This window comes from Lytechinus variegatus, chromosome 10, assembly GCF_018143015.1.
Source record: "Lytechinus variegatus isolate NC3 chromosome 10, Lvar_3.0, whole genome shotgun sequence".
NCBI lineage: Eukaryota > Metazoa > Echinodermata > Echinoidea > Temnopleuroida > Toxopneustidae > Lytechinus > Lytechinus variegatus.
Genome location: NC_054749.1, coordinates 33,450,310 through 33,465,481, shown reverse-complemented (window position 1 = coordinate 33,465,481; position 15,172 = coordinate 33,450,310). Strand labels below are relative to the sequence as shown.

The window sequence follows — 15,172 nt, the reverse complement described above, 5'->3', positions numbered from 1 at the left end:
AAATTACTGACCATGAAGTAACCTATTAAGGACTGCATTTAGCAACTCATAGGATAAATATCTCACCAATCGAATAATGCGAGCTGAAAGTGTGTGATATTCTAACCTGAAAACTGGACATGCTAAGTAGTTTTGTAACCAGGAATAGAATAAGCATACCTTACTGAACAATGATTGGTGTGAGCCAGAAAAGCGAGCCAAAATTTGTAACATTCCATCCTGAAAACTGGAAATTCTAAGTATGCTTGTAACCATGAAAAGGATGAGTACCTTACTGAACAATAATTGATGCGAGTGAGAAGCACGAGAGAAAAATTGTGATTATCTAATCTAAAATGCATTATGTTTTACTTCAAAAATTGTATTCCGTTATATAAAGGGTCATTTTCCATTCTAAGCATTTATTATGTATCCAGAAGGTCAAACTTTTAATTTTCATCTTTATTTGTTTACAATCAGTTTTTCAACTCCATGTATTTATTAGGCGAATCATTAGACATGTTAGATGAAAATTTCAAGCCAATTTTACTACATTCAGAATGTTTAGATTAACAATGATGTTCAATAGAATAGTTGGGAAAACCAAAACGTAATCGATGTGAAATATTATTAATATTTTCATTTTTTTAATGGAATCAAGGGAATGCCCCCCCCCCGCCCAACTTTTTTTTCCGAGACCGTTTAGGAAAACGTAAACATAACCATCCGTTGGTGAATTTTTTGTTTGGTCAGTCCCCCCCCCCCCTTTCAAAATCGTTCCGTGCCACCTGTACCATCTTCATGATCATGTAATTTTGTACTCCCCTTTATGATTTCATGAACTTCTTTCCTCATAAATATTATGATGATAACACAGGCCACGCCCCCGGGGGCTCAGTAGCGGATCCAGGATTTTCCAAAGGGGGGGGGGGGTATTTTCGAAAAGAATTGACAAGCCCCCCCCAAAAAAAAAGAGGCTTTACTTTCAATTTAATGGTGATTTATGTCAGGAAAATGTTGACAATAAAAAAGGGGTTCCTCATTCGCGTTTGCACGACATATACCCCTATAGGGGCATCGGCCAGATGAACCCCTACCTGAACCCGCCACTGGGGTGTGAATCCCCCTCCCACCCCTTTTCCAGTGGCGTAGCTACGGGGGGCCTGGGAGGCACGTGCCCCCCCCCCCTGAGATTTGGTCTGCCCCCCCAAAAAAAAAAAAATGGCAGAGCAAAAAAAGGAAAAAGTGGGCAAGAAGAAAAGAAAAAAAAGGAAAAGAAGAAAAAAGAAAGAAGAAAAAAGAAGAAGAGGAAAGTAAAAGGAGAAAGACGAGTGAATGTGAGGGGAAGACTTGCAAAAAAAAATCTTTCATTTTACTACATAAAATTTTTGCTTTCGCTTCGTGCTAGAATTGCCTGTTCGATAAGATTAATATCTTGCTCTATAGGCTGATATTGAAGTTTTGAGGTCAATATACAAAACATAATCTTAGCTCGGACATCGAGCTTTTGTTATTTTTTTTCATTTACAAATTTAAGTGCTCTGTAAGATGTTCGTTTTACGGTCTACATATCATCATTTTAAGCTCACGCTGCGTGGTCACATTGTTTGATTTGACAAGTTCCTGTTGTCTACGTGTATTCCATAATGTTCCATTAAACAAATGTTTAATGTTTAATCAGATTGCCCAGATTCTAGGTCTAAATCTAAAACATGCGCTATAGCCGGCATGTTCTTTATTTAAAATGTCATTATCCAGTTTCACACCAGAATATCAATAATTGTCTGCTCACGCTTCACGATCGCATTATTAATGATACCCAATTAACTATATCCTATTTATGATTTACAAAATATGAATAGAGTGTCCCGCTTTTAGGTCTAAAATCTCAATTTTGTTCCTCTCGCGCTTCGTACTCGCATCAATATTGTTTAGTTACATACCTATCCCATTTATGACAATTTTTTTAGGTTAGAATGTCAAAAAAATTTGCTCGCGCTTCGCGCTCGCATTATTGAAATATATACCGTCTTCGTGGGTAACTGTAAGCAGTCCTTAACAGGTCCCTTTTCGATAATGCTAGCACAGTTAATAAAAATTCTGCTCGCGCTTAAAGTTCGCAGTAACCATCTAGTTACATACAAATCTTGTTCAGGATCACATATAACATTGCCCAGAATATAAAATTTTCAAGACAAAATACATGATAGTAAAAAAAAAAATCGCTCGCGCTTCGCGCTCGCACTTTTTATAAGGCTTATGAGATTGTTTTATGTTTATGTTGCTTTATAAGAATAAACTAAGAAGTGACTGATCAGGGAAAATATAGGTGAAGATAATTTCGGGCCCCGTCCCATATTGGCGAAAGTCGGACCCGCCCTTGTAACACATAAACACACACACCGAAAAAACTGGTGCCCCCTGAAAAAGCAAGGACCCCCAGTGCCCCTCCCCCAGGAAGAAAAATCCTAGCTACGCCCACTGCCCTTTTCCCTGGGACGGCACCAATGGGATGTTAACTTAGCTGTATAATCGCGTGCATTTGTTTGTTGGGTCTCCTTTTTTTTCGATTGTCGACATATAATCATTATACGATCGATCGATAGATAGAGCGTATATCGATAACAAACATTAGATAATTTATAATTGGAGGATCAATACGAAACTGACGCCCAACTAAAGGTTTTCTTTTCTCTTGATGAAATAAAATCTCATTATCTTACGTCAAAAGTCAAGCTTTATCGAGGTAATTTTTTAGTTTAAATTGCGGGGTTTTTTTAAGTTTCAAATGGTTCATATCTACCTTAGATTGATTTCGATTAGGCCTACCACCCGACAGGAAGCGGCCATGATCCACTCTCGACTTCAGCGGGCCTGGCAGGCAGGTACGGTACGGTACGTTTGGCTCTGGCTCTGCTGCGTCGCTCTGCTAGGCCTACTGTGTGCTAGTCGGATGGCGGTCTTGGCCTTGGGTAACGCTTGGACTGTTCCGCTTATTAACTAGACCAAAAGCATCAGTCTCTGTATTTTGGTTGTTCCGCTGAACTATGTTGGCTCCACTCACCAATTGGATTATTTATGAATAGATCTAGGCCTAGTCCCTAGATCTATCATCTAGCCTAGGCCCCGACTAGGGCTAGGCCTAAATGTCAGAAATTGTGAAGGAAATGCCCCAGTCCAGAATCGACGGTTTCTTGTCTAATCATAATGTAACTCGTAAGTTAAGGTTAGGCGTAGACAGCTGGCAGCCGTCTGTTTCGAGGAGTTTTTTAACATTTTATTTTTTATTCTCGTACACAGACGGCTCGCTATCGTGCAGCCACCATTAGGGGACTTGCAATGCAAAATCCCCCCGTCGGGGCTCTTCAATTTTTGTCTTTAAATTTTAATGAATAAAAATTTTGAAAGTTAACACAACCAAAATGCAAATTAATATTCCCTCTTGGCATTAATTGCCAAAAAACAGAGAAAAATCAAGTTAAAAGGAACAAAAACAGTGACTTACCACGGCTGTCGCGCAAATTCACTTCCCCGTTTTATCTGATCTTAATTAAGTACATAAACATATGGCCATTGAGTCCCCTGTACAGATCGCGTAGAACTTCGGTCTCTGTATTTGGTGAGTGAAGCCAACGGAGTTCAGCTGAATAACCAACATATTAACAGAGACCGAAGCTTTTGGTCTAGGTTAGGCCCTACTTATTATATTAGCAGTCTAGGAAAAACTAAGTTAATCCAACAAAAGTTTTAGAAGCTCTAAAAGTCAAAGTCAAGGCTGTAGAGTGAAGTAAAGCCAGGCAAGCTGGAGTCTTCAATTCAAATCTCAAGACTAGATCTAGACATGTAACTTAGGCAGTTAGATGATGTAGGCATGCCCTAGGCCTAGTACGGTATGACGCCTTGACTCTTGTCTGTTCTCGACTCCCAGGAAGCCACATAAACCGAATAACTTAGACTAAAAAATTCCTGGCAATCTAAGACTGTAACGTTAAACTAATACTATAGATCTAATTTGATGGGTTTATTTTAATTTTGTCTTGATTTGAAACATGAAACATGATTAGTCATGAATAAGAAAAAGTCCACATTAATTGTTAGAGTCAAAAAAAGTTACTGACTGATAATGAGTATGATTACAGTAAATGCAAAAAAAGCACCTTCTTTACTTATTTAAACAGACTCCCAAAAATCAAACATCAGATTGGGTTTGCTGATTTAAATCATATTCATTTAAAATTACTGACAACAAATCTCTCGGTTTAAATTGGAAAAGTCTAGTTCTCTCATATTTACAATTTGTAGCCTTTCCTGCTCATCTAGACTCTATTTTTTGTTTTCTAAACTATGTTTTAAAGAGATAGTTTGCTGTTTTGTTGAAGAAAAATACCTTTTCAGTGCAAAGTCTGACTTAATAGGCCTAGATGAATTTCCTCTCTATTTTGTGAAATATTATTAGGCCTAGATCTAGGTCAAATTTTTTTACCTAGATCTAGGTCTAATTTTTTTGAAAAATCTTCTGTTTGTGGCTGACCAGGCTTGTTTTGTTTAAATTTCTCATTTATGCATACAAGCACTTAGACTAAAACCTTCAGTCTTTGTACATTGGCTGTTCTGCTGAACTACGTTGGCTTGATTATTGTAAAATGTCACAAATGACAAATTAGTACATAACAATTACAATGTGCTGAGATTTCTTAACTGCAGACAAGGTGCACTGTCCATACAATAAACTGTATATATTCTATCTCAGGTTTGATTTACCTCAGTCTCATTCTTCTGCTTGTTTCTCACAATGATGCTGATAGGATTGATTGACAGTGTGCACTCCAATACATCATGCAGGACCAAGTAGTTGATGAAACCATTGATGGGCTTGAAGATGAAGAGGTAATCTACAATAAAATCTTTTAAATGAATACTTTTCCACAAAGAGATGCCCTATTTTTAGGACATTTCAATAAACTACAAGAAAAAACATCTTGCTTTTTCTTGCAATGAATGTCTAGTTATAATTCATACTATAGTATTTTTTAACTTAACATTTTGAAATAAATATTACATATAGCTCTTTTCATAAATTTATTTTAGACTTCATTTAACACTAATGGACTGATGGTGATACTATCATTTATTCATTGTTATATTTTTCATTATAGGAATCGTTTTTCCAAGATATTGACATGCTACAGAACCATGGAATTGTGAGTACAATTTTCTTCTTCATTTTTAATAAAGTATTTCATATTTTGTTGCAGAGTTTGCATACTTGTCCATAATTATGCCAGAAAGCCTGAGAGGTTGTGAAGTCATAATTTTATTGGAAAAAGGGATATCTTTTAGTAATATGAAGCCAGGTGGTATTGTCAAAATAATTTGATATTGCTTTTCTGAATTTACTTCCTCATTTTTCTCACAGTGCCCTATTTTATTTTAATCATATCTAAAGGTTTTAAGATTGACAGGGGGGTAACTGTTTTGGAAAAAATAGACATTGTGATTGAAAGACTTTTCAAGTAACCTCTTCTTGAAAACACATGTACCAATAACTCACTTGATTCATTGTTAAAAATATATTTCACTTCAATACTGCAGACACTATTCAATTGGCACTTCCATTTTTGTCTCACCTGTGTAGCAGAGTGAGACTATAGGCGCCGCTTTTCCGACGGCGACGGCGGTGTCAACATCAAATCTTAACCTGAGGTTAAGTTTTTGAAATGACATCATAACTTAGAAAGTATATGGACCTAGTTCATGAAACTTGGCCATAACGTTAATCAAGTATTACTAAACATCCTATTAGAGTTTCATGTCACATGACCAAGGTCAAAGGTCATTTAGGGTCAATGAACTTAGACCATGTTGGGGGAATCAACATCAAGATCTTAACCTGAGGTTAAGTTTTTGAAATGTCATCATAACTTAGATAATGTATAGACCTAGGTCATTAAACTTAAACATAAGGTTAATCAAGTATCACCAAACATCTTGCATGAGTTTCACGTCACATGACCAAGGTCAAAGGTCATTTGGGGTCAATGAACTTTGGCCGATTTGGGGGTATCTATTGAATTACAATCAAAACTTTAAAAGTTTTTGGATCTGATTCATGAAACTTGGACATATTAGTAATCAAGTATCACTGAACATCCTGTGCAAGTTTCAGGTCACATGATTAAGGTCAAAGGTCATTTAGGGTCAATAAACTTTGGCCGAATTGGGGGTATTTGTTGAATTACCATCATAACTTTGAAAGTATGTTGGTCTTGTTCATAAATCTTGGACATAAGAGTAATCAAGTATCACTGAACATCCTGTGCGCATTTTAGGTCACGTGACCAAGGTCAAAGGTCAATGAACTTTGGCCATAATGGGGGTATATGTTGAATTACCATCATAACTTTGCAAGTTTATTGATCTGACTTTTGAAACTTGGACATAAGAGTAATAAAGTATCACTGAATATCCTGTGCAAGTTTCAGGTCACATGATCAAGGTCAAAGGTCATGTGAGGTCAATGAATTTTGGCCACGTTGGGGGTATTTGTTGAATTACCATCCTATCTCTGTTAGTGTATTGGTCTAGTTCATAAAATGTGGAAATAAGAGTAACCAAGTATCACTGAACATCTTGTGCAAGTTATAGAAGTTTCAAAGTCAGCAATGCTGCTATGTGGAAAATCGCGTGATGCAGGTGAGACGGCCAGAGGCATTCCACTTGTATTTTGTTAAAGACACATTGATTATATATAAGCTTCTTGATATTCTCTCTTTCAGAACATGGCAGACATTAAGAAGTTAAAAAGTTCTGGAATATGCACCATCAGGGTAAGTTACATCTAGTCCCTCATGTAGATTTAATGTGTGAAAAGTTTTCTCCACCCCATTCTATTGGTCCACAGAAAGAGAAAATAAGTAGACAGATTTACATTTGATCTAACATTGAATTTTAACCCTTCCAAATTGATGATTTTGTATACTTACCTAAAAAACAGAATTCAACCAATTTTAAATGAGAAGGCTAAATGAGAAGGCTAAACTATATGATCAGAGTTGTATTTCTACTAATCATGTGCATATTTATTTCCTCCATATAATTGAATTCAGGGCATTTTGATGACTACACGTAAGAGAATGTGTGACATCAAAGGCATTTCAGAAGCTAAAATGGAAAAAATCAAAGAAGCTGCATCAAAACTTGAGGTAAGTATCTAATGTCAAACTTGCATAATCTAGACTGTATATGCTATCTCTTTGCACAATATTGGGCAAGATGACAAAAAAATTATAGCACTGACTGTAAAATATACGGTATCAAAATATATGGATTATTTCATCAAAACTTGAAGGAAAATTGTTCTTCTAAATACCCTTGTGTGAGACAAATTAATCTCAGTTTATTTGCTTTTTTCTCTATGAAGGACCATGGCTTTACAACGGCTTTAGAATACAGTGTTAAGAGGAGAAATGTCTTCAGAATCACTACTGGCAGCTCTGAGCTAGAGTAAGTTTGTTTAATTATATGTATTGTTGTCAACTTGATCCCTATTCATGGATTTTACTTTTAAATTGAGACTTTTTAGTGGTAGTATATTATTCTAACTATGATTTTCAATGACTTTCTTTGTAAAGGAAAATCTCATATTAGACATTATTATCAAATAAACATTATGCTCCAAGCACTTTATATAATATACTGCATGGAAAAGTACTTAATGTGCATTTTGCATGAAAAATATCTAAAATGTATAAAGAGAAACCCCATTAGCAACATGCAATATTTCATCTCATTAAATATTTCAACCATTCAGAACGATTTATTTTGAAATGTCACCTTTGGCATGTTTGAAATATTTGAAAAGGCATGGAGTAAATTCCATTCCATCTATGCCAAAGTAGTCAGTTTGCAAACTGTTCTCTTTAACACACCTTCAAGATTTTACATTTGAGATGGAAAAATAAGAAATATATACTGCTTTGCTATCTTATGAAGATATGAAAGCACTTGAAAGTTTCGATGATAAATTCAAAATGGTTCTTATCTTATTAACAACATAATTTAACTACTTTATTTGAAAATAAAGAGAATAAAAGCTGAGTGCATGACCAATTAAAAGCTTTATATTTAAGCCTAGATCAGAAATGGAAACTTGTATTTTTGCCTTTTTCCCAGCAAACTTCTTGGCGGTGGGATTGAAAGCATGGCTATCACAGAGGCATTTGGAGGTAAGTTTTATATTTATTCATAAACATTTTTTTTTCTTCATTTTATTCTATTATGCATTGATTGTAAATTCATATGTAGTATTTGATATATGGACTGCATGTTGCCAATTTTTTCTTATATTCAGCAAGTACAGTGGCCCGAAACACATTTCATTCATCATTATGTTCAATCAAACTTGCATATTGCTCACGAAGCTTTGTATTACATGCCCCTAAATTATTGAGTTTTACAGGGAAGAGAATTCAAACAATGGTTCTTCGATAAAAAAAAAGATGATACAAATATTGAATAGATAAAACAATGGATTAAACCTAGCCAGCCAGAGTAGTGTGGACGAAAAGTCCTGGAAAGTTTGAGCATTAACCTTCGTCTGTTATTATTGGAATACAATCAGTTGTGTTCAGATTGTAGCTTTTGTGACAAAAATGTGTTTTGAAATAAATTGCTTCAAGTTTTTTCTTTCTCTTTCATGATTATGCTAGACATATTTGTTAAAATCTCGAAAGTTAATTGTTATTATGCTCTTGTTCACTTAATAATTATATTTGCACCCTTTGATGTATGTCTTCTTCCAATGCCCCCCCCCCCCCTCTCCAAACACTTATCTTTATATCTTATTTTTTACAGCATTGTACTTTATTACAATGTTTAAATGGTGATTGAATATTCTGAACTCATATTTGATTCTGTGTTCTTGGCCCTTAACATGAAACATGCAACAACTCTTTGATTGACACCAGTCATAAGTCTATGGTAAATAGTATTCTAGAAAATTAAAGTTGATTGTATGATATTATCATGTAGGGTATCTTTATACCATGGTCACATTTGTTCTACGGCGGCCGTACGGCGAGTCGAAAACAGCCATTTTATCAATTTTGATTCAAACCACCTATATGTAGTTGGACAAAAATGTTAAAACGGCTGTTTTCGACTCGCCGTACGGCCGCCGTAGAACAAATGTGACCATGGCATTACTAGATTCTTCTCCATGAAGGCTGTTTCATGCTATTCACCCTTGTATATTGATATTGTAGAAAGGATACAGTAATAATGCTTGTTTATGTTCAACTTTTGATAGAGTTTCGTACTGGGAAGACTCAACTGTCTCATACCCTGTGTGTATGTACTCAGCTTCCTGGATCAAATGGATATCCAGGTGGAAAGGTCATCTTCATCGATACAGAAAACACATTGTATCCTTTCATAAAAACCATAAAGCAATTTATTCACATACATGTGTTGCATAAACTTATTGCCAAACAATTACCACAATTTTGAAAATTGGCAAATGTTGACTCAAATCAATTGATAATATCATCAATCTTCTTTAGAATGTTGTAAGACCTATGATTGCTTTTATACTCGGAACCTAGATTTTAATTTTGATTGATAGATGTTCCTGGTAACATACCCTTCATTCTAATTCAACAAACCTATTTTATTGAAATATTTCCCTGGAAGAACTTGCCACACAACTGTTGTATCCATTTTTGTTTTTCTCAATTATGGTGGTGATCAAACTATACTTATATATATCGTCGCACTCATCAAGAACCGTCCTCTCTGCGCACTTCGATGCGAAAGTTAGTTTGGCAGAAAACGCAATTTAAAGAAAGGCTTTTTTAAAACCAGCAATAAGTGCACCTACAAGGAGAGCAAATTATTTACCGGTGTCTTCGATTGATAGTTCAGGTTCCAAAGTTCCATCCCGTATTTTTATATTTTCTTGAAGTGAATTATTTACGCTACAGTGGGCATCGTAACAGAACGGACGGTTCGTGGTGGAGGCGCGATACCGCAGTGTATCTATTCCACGAACCGTCCTCTCTGTTACGATGCCCACTGTGGCGTGAAACATTTAACTTCAAGAAAATATGAAATACGGGATGAAAATTTGGAACCTCAACTTTTGAACAAAGACACCGGCAAACAATTTGCTCTCCTTGTAGGTGCACTTATTGCTGGTTTTAAAAAAGCTTTTCTTTAAATGCGTTTTCTGCAAAACAAACTTTCGCATCGAATTGCGCAGAGAGGACAGTTCGTGGTGCGTACGACGATATTTTTTTCTTGAGTGGAATGGATTGGATGCAGAATGATTTTGACTAGATACAATGCAGACATTTACTCGAAGGAAAACATAAGAGAATCAAATGAAACAATCAATGTATGTTATGTTCATAACTTCTGTATTCATTAAAATATGTACACAATCTTTATCTTGACTTAACCTTAACTTGAGGCAATCAGTCGACCTGATCGATTGAGGGACATTGCTGATCGCTTCAATCTTGATCATAGTGCTATGCTGGACAATGTCCTTTATGCAAGGGCCTATACAAGTAAGTCTCTCTGTTTCAAATGGATTGTTATTAGTCAAACTTAATAGAGATCATTTACAAATGGCAAATTTTGTATAAAGATATTTATCTGGCATTTAAGGTTAAGAAATTCCTACATCAGATTTATTTTCGTGTTTAAGCATTTAATAAATTGTGTGTCTATTATGTGTTTATGGGATATGGATCATATTGCAATTTTTAACTGCTATCCAATTGATTACTTTTACGTTCTAAACATGTTTTGTTGAATCATTTCAATCTTTATTATTGTTAGAATACTATGCAATTCAAAGTTTAATATGCTCTATAGATGTATGTTCTAAATCAACAATTTGAATATGTTGTGTGAACAGGTGAGCATCAGTTTGAACTGTTGGATTATGCTGCAGCCAAGTTTCATGAAGAACCTGGTGTATTCAAACTTCTGGTATAGTTTAACATTCAAAATATTCCTCAAAAGTTTGTTACTGTCATTGACTTTAAATAGGATGGGGAAGGGGGGGGGTAATTCAATAGCATTAGCCATCATATCACTGCCTTACAATATTTCAAGGAAATTTTTCCAGTGATCTGTGAAATATTGCTCTTGTATTTCATTCCCTTGTAGGCAGCAGATGGCTCATGTGTGTAATTTAATTAAAATACATTCCCAAAGTGTAAATAATTTGTTATTGTAAACTTTATCTTTTTTTCCTTTTTGATCTAAGTAAGTCATATTTTATTTCAACTTTTTTCACATCAACAGTCGTAATTAAAATACTTTTTAAACTTTTGCTTAATACTATGCATCACCATAAATGTATTAAACAATTTTATTTCATTATAGTACTCAATAGACCTACGCCCAATTTGTCTACAGCAGTTGGGCTCGATATAAGCAGAATTCTATTAACATGCTATATTTTTCTATGTTACTTCAAGTGTAACTTTCTTAACTTTTAAGTTTGTAAAAAGGATGAAACATAAATGGAATATTAATCAAAAGTTTATTTGTTAATGATATTTATATAGTGGAGATTTCAATGAAATCTTGTGGTATGTAGCATTACTTTATCCTTTAAAAAAATCATCAAATTTTTTTAACCATTTTATCTGCAGATCATCGATTCCATCATGGCTCTGTTTAGAGTAGACTTCAGTGGAAGAGGGGAGCTGGCTGATAGACAACAGAAACTTGCTCAATTACTCTCAAAATTGCAGAAGATATCTGAGGGTATCCATTAGTACTCTTGTGGGATTTGATGCAAGGAACTTGTAATCAATTGCAACACAGTATTAGGGTCTTAAATCATGCAATCATAAATTTGTATGCCAACTCAAACTAAAATTGGTATAACTGAAATATTTGAAATCGATCGTTTATTTCAAATTGACAATATTTGCAATTGATTGCAAATGTTTTTTGTGTACTGAATTATCGAATTAATATGTATCTGCGGCTGCAACATTCCTACATTCTTATTGTCTTAGAGATTCCAAAAATGATATCCTGTGCCAATGATGCATACTTTTCTCCCTGTTTACCTAATGTAAACCAAAAGCACAATCTTAATCAACATCTCAACTCTTAGAGAAATTCAATTTTTCTTTCTTTCACCGATGATGCACATTCTTTATTTTCACTTGATTCAAAATATTTATGTGATCAAGGGCCTGTTTAAAAAAGAGATACAACTATGGTAACTTTGCCATTATTGTAACTATTATGGAATTTGAAAGTACTGCCACAATCAGCCCCAGCTTTTGGATATGTGTTCACAGCATTTACAAATGAAACATGCATATGACTATGAGTCATTCTATGCCTCAAATGATTTATTTTGCAGAGTACAATGTTGCTGTGTTTGTAACAAACCAGATGACATCTGATCCAGGAGCTACTATGAGGCAAGTACACACCCGAGTGTTTCATAAAACATTTCTCAAATTTATTGATGGATTGGAACAACAGTAATATCAAGTGCCAAATATTACATGCTCTAATTGTTGATGTCAGTTTTTTTTTAATTTTAATTTTAATCCAGAACAATCAGGTGGCCATTGAATAAATTATTTCACTCATTCCAAAACACTGAAAAAAGGGAAAAGAAAAAAGTAACTAAAGCAACCATTTTGCTGTAGTAGTTTTTGTATTAATAGTTAAGGCATATTCCTGTTTCAAAGTAAAAGAATAAAATGCCTTTTCTGATTCATGTTTTTAACATGAACCTATCCACGGAGGATTATCTATTGTTACTATGGGGGTGCTGTGATAATGCTCAGCATCCCCAGTAACAATAGAATAATCATCCGTGGACAGGGCCCTGGTTTTTGATATCTCAAATTGAAATGCAAAACAGTAAAAAGGCAAAAGGGTTGCTTGATATTCTGATAGGAAACCTCAGCTCCTTATGTATCTAGGGATAATATTGTAGTACACATTGACATAATGATTAATAAAAGCAGAGCATATGACAGCATATTGTGAAAGTCCTGTTTCATCCAAAATTACCATAGTAACTGTTTTTTGGCCAATCAAAATCAAGTAAAGTTGTTAGATCTAATGAATTGGACAAAAATGTTGATGAAATGCTCCCCTCCAAGTTCATTAAAGTCAGTAAGAATTTCTGTATTTCCATTCCTTCAGTTTCCAAGCTGACCCAAAGAAGCCAATAGGAGGTCATATCTTAGCTCATGCATCTACAACACGCATCAGCCTGAGAAAGGGACGAGGAGAGACAAGAATTGCCAAGATCTATGACAGGTATTTAAAATAAAAATCAAGATCTATTTAATTTGAATTCTAATCGTTAAATGATTATTAGTAAACTCTGCATCAAAATCAATACAAATATTCAGTTATTCCCACGAGATCAGTTCCCATTTGATATTTTTGATGATATGCTGCACAGGCTATTGGATGCCAGTTGAAAGGTAAAGCCCAAACTCTGACCTTCAGTCCTTTTAAGGCCATGTTTTATTGTTGGTTCCATGCAGGCATTCGCAGGTGATTCTGCCTCAGTTGAATCTTTTGGAACCTGTTCAACTTTTGCAAAATTTGAGCCATTTCATGCTATTATCACATATTTTGCATATTTTGGTCTGAAATTATGCTTAGGCAATTATTCAACTATTGGAAAATCAACTTACACAGATTCTACTGTATCTTTTTATTGAGATCCATTTGTAATATGAGATCAGATTTTCAATCTTTTGAGCAATCTATAGGTTAGGTGTGAGGAAAAGTTGGTCAACTAATTTCCTATTTCAAATTTATGGTGACTCATGACCACAAAATAAATTGAATATTGTATTCAGAGAAAAAAAGGCAAGTTGATGGTTCAGCTAGTGATACAAATGATAATAACTTTCATGAACTATAGCGTTAGAAAGTGACCAGAATTAAAAAGATTAAGACCTATAAAATGAAACCCATAATCATTTTCCTCTCAACTTCGGGTTCAGCACCTTTTTTTATGCAAATTTGATAAAAGGAATGAAAAGAATTTCCTCAAGAAATATATCATTAATAGTTCAACTCTCTGATGTAATTGCTGTGTATTTTCTAATCCATGTAGTCCTGACATGCCAGAGAGTGAAGCTACATTTGCCATTTCTACAGGAGGGATCATTGATGCCAAGGAATAACGCCACACATTTCATTCTCCTACTCCATTTTCCTTGGAATATCTATAGGCATCTTGAAAATCAATAATATTTGTGATAAATTCTGATATTGAAATTTCTAGTTGGTTGTTTATAATTATTTAAATGATTTATGGCCCTGTTTCATCAAAGTAACTTGTAACTTAATTCGCTATTCATGGTAAGGACCCTTGATCTCGATTACCTGTTGTGCACTGTTACAAGTGTAGATTATCATTATTTATAACTTTGCAGCAACGCATGGTTTGTGTCTCAAGAAAAAAGTTCAACAATAGGCATCAAAAACTTATCTCCAAAGTGAAGACTATTTTGAGGTGTAAATAGGCATGTATTTTAAGAATTGTATTTCTGTATCTTGAATTGTTTTAGAAAGGGAAAAAAATACAGTCCTATGTTCATAATAATGGGGAAAAATGTAGACTCACATTAATGATTAATATTCAAGCAAATAATTAGCAATTTAAATTTCAGATGTCACATCACTTTGTATTAAGTGTGCAAAAATTCAGTCATTAGAAATGTCACAGTCAAGTAATTGAACATGTCTAAACTCATCCAAACTTGCATTTTATAGAAAGTTTTGATTAACAGAATTTGTAAAATTTGTTATGTACTTATTTATATCTTTGCTTAGATATATATATATATATATATACACATATATATTATAAAGTTTTAAGTCACACAAACCAAGGCTTCAAGAACAAACTGTTCCTGAATGCAGCTCTTCTATATGCACGTATTGCTCAGACAGTATTGTATTTTAAACCTTTATCTTATTTCGTAGTATGTTACTGAATGGGTATTGTCAAATAGGTAAAAATTTATGTTTCATGTGCTTTTATTAATGAATGGAAATTATGATTTTCTCTATTGCATTTTCAGATGAAATTGTAATCAAGTGTTTTTATTTTTTAATTGTTTTTAGTTTGTAATGCATAATCATGGTGGTATGGTACAATTATTCACATGCCTCCATT

The 15,172-nt window shown here is 34.3% G+C and overlaps 1 protein-coding gene across 1 annotated transcript; it reads left to right on the top strand.

Annotated features, from left to right (window-relative positions):
* Positions 1–2,640: 2,640 nt before the first annotated feature.
* Positions 2,641–14,821, top strand: LOC121422869 (meiotic recombination protein DMC1/LIM15 homolog). Its single transcript, XM_041618094.1, has 14 exons — positions 2,641–2,725; positions 4,785–4,866; positions 5,136–5,180; positions 6,756–6,806; positions 7,086–7,181; positions 7,400–7,482; positions 8,152–8,204; positions 9,287–9,401; positions 10,456–10,547; positions 10,901–10,974; positions 11,646–11,760; positions 12,374–12,434; positions 13,174–13,290; positions 14,105–14,821. Exons 2-14 carry the CDS (start codon positions 4,816–4,818, stop codon positions 14,172–14,174), a joined length of 1,023 nt encoding a protein of 340 aa, XP_041474028.1. The 5' UTR covers positions 2,641–2,725; positions 4,785–4,815; the 3' UTR covers positions 14,175–14,821.
* Positions 14,822–15,172: the final 351 nt, after the last annotated feature.

Excerpts from the sequence above, each read along its gene's own strand:
- LOC121422869 (XM_041618094.1), top strand. The coding sequence starts at position 4,816 with ATGCAGGACCAAGTAGTTGATGAAACCATTGATGGGCTTGAAGATGAA. Across the intron at positions 7,182-7,399 it reads AAGCTGCATCAAAACTTGAG|GACCATGGCTTTACAACGGC; the intron begins GTAAGTATCTAA and ends TTCTCTATGAAG. Across the intron at positions 10,975-11,645 it reads CTGGTGTATTCAAACTTCTG|ATCATCGATTCCATCATGGC; the intron begins GTATAGTTTAAC and ends TTTTATCTGCAG.